Genomic DNA, 6,000 nt, shown 5'->3' with positions numbered 1-6,000 from the left:
AGTTACGCTATGCAAATTCCGCAGACCCATGGCATTTCATTGCCATTGGCTTGTTTTATATACTCGAAGGTGATAGGCTTCTAGGCGAAACCCCAATCGTCGTCATCCGACGTAACGTCTCCGTTCCCACTCAGGGAACGAGGGTTACATCCGTAACCGAGACGTTCTCTCTACTACTGCAGTACTTTTACAGAGATGTATTTACTGTACATGTAGTACCATAATGAAACCTGTATCACCTATTTTGTTCTACAATATTTAATGATTGTACGAACAATGACACAGTGAAACTATCGGTTGCTTGTGTGTGGGTGATCTATAGTTATGTTTCAATAGTATTTCACAGTAAATTTGTTTTTTGAACCAATGATTGTGCAAGTGTAAGATTTCTTTAAAGATGTGAATGCACAATGCAATGTTTTGAACATTAGACAGCCTGTGTTACAAGTGATAACCGTTTTGAGTTTTGTGTCTAGAGTTTTGAAAAATGACATCAAGGTTCTGAAAATAGTAGCAAAGTGATTGTAAAAAACTGTAATACATTGTTTAAATTAATACATTTTTAGCTAACTGCGTGATTTGTATATACACATTTCTGAAATACATAACTTGGACACAGTCACCTCTGATAACAGATCACTCTAAATTGTAATGTAGAAACATGCATTTATCTGTAAAGCTACTTTGAAAAAATATGCATTGTGAAAAGCACTAAAAAAAGAAATGTGAAAATGTATACACCCTGTTCTGAATAAGCTGTGAATTATCAAACAATTTTTCATTTACAGAAATAGATATTTTAAATTACTTTTTAAAAAACACGAGATTTGGTTATTCAACAGTCGTGACAATAACACAATAATGTGGATGTACGAAATTATTTATGCTGAACAGCATTCGGAAATATGAAACTGCTTACTAAAACTTTGGCATCATATTTTTAATCAATAAATATATCTAAACAGATGTATTTACAATAAGAAAAAAGAAAAGAATAAAGACAAACTATACAGACTGCATGATAAGCACTTTAAATTACTACCAGGTTAACTCCTTGTTTGCAATGAATGCAGACTACAAATATCAGCAATAAAAATAACTTTTTGACTGAACATGGTTTGGTTTTCCATGACATCTAAAATTATTTAAAAAAATGTATCTTAACATCAGTGAGACATTACAGGTTTGGAAAAGGTTTAGAAACAACAAGGATTTTACAACAGCTTTACATTTGTAACAGGCTGATTTGACATCAGTAAAAAATAAATAGAAAAATGATGGCAAGTGAAAGAAATGGGAGACGGTTATGTTGAGGGAGGCACAGCTGAGGCACTAGGGGTGTTCAGGGGTTCAGTCTGTAGGGGGTGGTTTAAAATAATGTCCTGCAGCAGAAGAGTGTTGGTCTCTTTCCACTCCCTGAATTTACTTGCAGTGAGAGTGGAGTCAGCCAGTACCTGCTCCAAAGTCAGTAGATCTGCTTCTTTAGCCTAAATCAAAGACAATTTTTTTTTTTTGTTAAAAATAACTTATGATATGATAGCAAATTGGATGAACACAAAATTATATTAATTTCATTTGATAAAATATGCTTTATCCATCCAACTCTGCTGGTAGATTTAGGAATTGACATAGTTCTGCCAAGTGTCAGTAACCTCAAATTTCAAATGATATCTGATTAATTTTCAGTAAAAACTGTAGAAACTAACGCATAAGACAGCTCCATAAACAGCAAAGATATGGTGTCAGCAACTGAACTTTTTTCACTCTAAAGGCCTGTTCACACCAAGCATACATTTTTAAATAAAACCTATTCAGATCAAGTTTAATTGGAAAAGAAATGAAAGAACCAGCAAAAATCTCTACTGGTCCTGAAGATGGAGCTGTTGTTGTCTTTGCATACCCCCTTTTTTAGCACAAGCCTGAACATGATGTATACAAATAGTTGCACTTATATATATATGTTCATATATAATAAACATGAATGAATATAATTGCCATATGTCCAAATAATCACTCCTTAAATATAAAGGCAGACAGAGGTTTATTCCTGCAACAGTGATCTTGGTAACACTTTACAATAAGGTTCCTTTATTAAACATTAGTAAATGTATTAACTAACATGAACTAACAATGAGCAATACTGTTTTTGTTAATCTTTGTTAATGTTAGTTAATAAAAATAAAGCTGTTCATTGTTTGTTCATGTTAGTTCACAGTGCATTAACTAATGTTAACAAGATTTTAATAAAGTATTAGTAAATGTTGAAATTAACATTAACAAAGATGAACAAATGCTGTATAAGTGCAGTTCATTATTAGTTAATGTTAACTAATGTAGTTAACTAATGAACCTTATTGTAAAGTGTTACCGTGATCTTATATTTGTCCCATGCTCAAAAATATTTCTCAAATTGCATCATGGTGCATAAGAAATGCAAACACTGAATTCTTAACACTACATTCTGAAGGAATAATTACAAATTCCAATGCTTTCTTTTTATAACATTTTTGTAATTAGCTGATACATCATATGTTGTATTTTGTATTATAATATGCATAACCTCATATTTTTCCATTTATATTCACTCCCGGTTAAAAGTCTGGAATAATTACGACCAAAGTTGCATTTTATTTGATAAAAATACAGTAATATTGTGAAATATTATTACAATTTAAAAGTTTTCTATTTTAAAGTCCCCTGTAGTCAATACTTTTATCCCTTAAAACTCATCTTTGATAATCAAAATTACACATTTAAATGTTTTTTTAATATAAAAAACATATTCTTCATACTTTCTTCATACCTTATAATAGCTTGAATGTAACTCTACACCCTCACTTCATTCGGTATACACGGAATATGAATATGAAAATGCTAATTAGTCCCCGCCTCCACTCTATCACACCAACTTGGAAGACCTGATCCACTCGGTCAACTGTAGTAAATGCCACACAATGACAAGTGGAAATATTGATTTAATTCAGCCATATATGTTTGAACCAGAAAATGATTCAGTAAAAAAAAGAGGAAGAGCAAATTATACAGGCAGGCCCGGTTCTACGGGGGTGCCAAGGCTAAGCACCATCAAATGAAAGCAAGAGCACCCTCAGTTGAGACTATAACAATATCATATGAAACAGATTTGGTAAACGCACCAGTGTATATTTGTGTTTCCACTCTGGAGAACATCAAATGTCTCTATTTACAACAGTATGTGTTTTTGCAACAGTGAGCAATGTAACCAATCACATACATGTTTGTTGAACACAGTGACCAATCAGGGGTGTTTAATTTGGTCAGAATCCACTGTCCGGTCAAAACGCTGACTCCAGTTTTTCGATGGAGTCTGCATGCTCGCGAATCCTCACATTAAGTGTAGACACGATGTAAATAAGAGATTCATTGTGCGTAGACAACTTCATTAATTATTACAAAATTTTGTAAGATTGCGAACTGAGATGAGTGACAGCTTTGTAGTGATTATAAAGCAAGGGTGTCCAATCCTGCTCCTGGAGGGCCATTGTCCAGCAGAATTTAGTTCCAACCCCAAATAAACACACCTGAACCAGCTAATCAAGGTCTTACTAGGCATACTAGGAACTTCCAGGCAGGTGTGTTGAGGCAAGTTGGAACCCAACTCTGCAGGACAATGGCCCATGTTTGGACACCCCTGTTATAAAGGGAGCTGTCTTTGTGTGCTTTATAGGCTATATATGATCCATTCAGAATTTGAATAAAAGTCGACACATAACATTAATTGATATGATTAGCCTTTGGCTTGACTACGTTATCAACAGCTAATTGCTAATTGCAGTGTTGCTAATGTTACACAAACCCTGTCAGAGTATGCTACCTTCTAAAAATCTGCATCCTTAAAAATAATGATAGGAAAAGCCCCGCTCCACACATTGAAAGGGTTGGTTACCAGCTTGTGACAGTAGTGGAGTTTCTTAACTCTCTTTGGTTCACTGCAGTTTTAAGGAGAAAGTGCTCAGCAATGGTGTTGACATGAATTTGCACATGGGTTGTCTTAAAGCATCTTAAAAACACCACATAGACATTTAAACAACATTAAAAGCTTGATTTTCACCACAGGTGGACTTTAATTTATTTTAAAATGTAATTTATTCCTGTGATCAAAGCTGAATTTTCAGCATCATTACTCCAGTATCAGTGTCACATGATCCTTCAGAAATAATTCTAATATCTTAAATTGGTGCTCAATTATTATTGTTGCTCAATTATTAATAATAGTATCAATGTTAAAATTAATTTTTGCTGCTTCGTACTGGAACGTACTTCGTACTGGGTTAACCCATTCACCCAACAACTGTGTTTGTTGGAGTTTGTTGTCTTAGTGTGTAATGTGTAATGTTAGATGGATGATAATACTGCTGTACAGATCAGGTCAAGGTAATCAAATCACGAAATATAATGCGACCCCATGCTTAGTACACACGCGTGGTACTATTTTTTCCCAAAACTTATTTCACAGTTGATGTAAATAGGCCTTAATACTTACAGACAAAATTGAAAGATTTGAGGAAGAAACTTTTTCATATGTTAGAAAAGGTTTATCTGAACATCTAACCTTTAGAGTGCTGTTGAGGGTTCTGATGAGATGTATCTTCTCATTGAGCATCTGGTTTTTGCAACGCTTTATAAAGGAGGTTCGTAATTCCCATTTTGATGATGGTTTCCGCTCGCCCGTTGGAGACAGGCTTGCTCTTTTCAAATGCAAGTACAATTTTTTCATCTCATCATTAGTTCCTTCCTGTCCATCTAGAGCTATTAAAACAAATATAACTTTTATAGCGAGTTAAATAAAACATAACTCATAAGAGTTATGTTTAAACCTAAGCAATCGAACTTCTATGAAAGTTTTCATTTTTGATAATAACAAGCATTTCTAATATCCTCCAAATTGATCAGTAGTCATGTCACTGGCTGAACAATGTCATTTCCTATCATAAATCTGTTTATGATGTTTAATTGGTTCTCCAACTTGCTTACTTTCAGGTCTGGTGTCATTTGAGGTCAGCAGCGGTTCTGGTTCCCCTGGCTCTGTGGATATTGCCATAGGTGTTGTTCTTGATGAGCATTCAAAGGAGCCTTGAGACGTAGCAGTGATTTCACTGCATTGTGAGGTTTCCTTTATTGTGGGGTTCATTGTATGGACCACAGCAGAGCAGACCACTGTTTCCCCAGCAGTAGGTGTTGCCTGTGAGACAAGGTCTAGCCAAGATCGTCTATGCTTAGCCAGAGAGGAGGCAGAGCTGTGGGAGGTCATCGTACTGACGGGGGAGGATAGGGTTCCAGTGGTTTCACTAGGAACAGGGGAGGAATATGGAGGAGGAAGGCTTTCCTAAATGGGAAAGATACATCAGAGTGAGGGACAATGGCATTCTCTATTATAATATATGTCTGGTGCAATTGTCTTCAAATGTAGTTCTTCTATATCAAGGGTGTCCAGTCCTGCTACTGGAGGGCCACTGTACTGCAGAGTTTAGCTCCAACACACCTGCCTAGAAGATTTTGGTGACCCTAAAGATCCTAGAGATTTCAGGTGTGTTTAATTAGGCTATAGCTAAGCTCTGTGGTTGCTTCTCAATACTCAAATTAAAGCACAATTTATACTTCTGCATCGAACTTACACGGCGTACCCTGACGTGCACCTCTCCAAAAATGTAACAACGCGTCAATTCTATGCGGACTGCAAGCGCTGTGATTGGTCTGCTAGGACCCTTCACTAGGGTTTCACATGCTCCATCTCCATGTGTAATTGCACATCAGTGTGGACAACAATGCAGAGGTATAAATGAAAACCGATGCGTAGCCTACAGTGCAGAGGCTACGGCATAGGTTCGACGCAGAAGTATAAATCAGCCTTAATGCTTCCTCGTTTCTTCGCTCCTACATCCTCCAGACTGTGACCCAGAAACCGATTAAACTCAGCCATCTTGACATCTCTATTCTGTAATTCGACCATGAAGAAGTGAG

At 35.9% G+C, this 6,000-nt stretch overlaps 1 protein-coding gene across 3 annotated transcripts in view; it reads right to left on the bottom strand.

Moving 5' to 3' along the window:
• Window positions 1-863: 863 nt before the first annotated feature.
• Window positions 864-6,000, bottom strand: part of LOC307147568 (connector enhancer of kinase suppressor of ras 3-like) — a 92,776-nt gene continuing 87,639 nt past the window's right edge. For 2 of the 3 annotated variants that reach the window (XM_079852395.1, XM_079852396.1), the window contains exons 23-25: window positions 5,014-5,365; window positions 4,592-4,788; window positions 864-1,487 (exon numbers count right to left, since the gene is read on the bottom strand). In XM_079852395.1, the coding sequence (XP_079708521.1) occupies window positions 1,305-1,487; window positions 4,592-4,788; window positions 5,014-5,365 (732 nt within the window). In that variant the 3' untranslated portion in view covers window positions 864-1,304. The remainder of the gene's footprint in view (window positions 1,488-4,591; window positions 4,789-5,013; window positions 5,366-6,000) is intronic. The other variant, XM_079852397.1, reaches the window with a different exon arrangement.

This window comes from Squalius cephalus (genome assembly GCF_949319135.1).
Source record: "Squalius cephalus genome assembly, chromosome: 20".
Classification (NCBI taxonomy): domain Eukaryota; kingdom Metazoa; phylum Chordata; class Actinopteri; order Cypriniformes; family Leuciscidae; genus Squalius; species Squalius cephalus.
The sequence above is the reverse complement of the archived record's forward strand: the minus strand, read 5'-3'. Positions and strand labels throughout refer to the sequence as shown.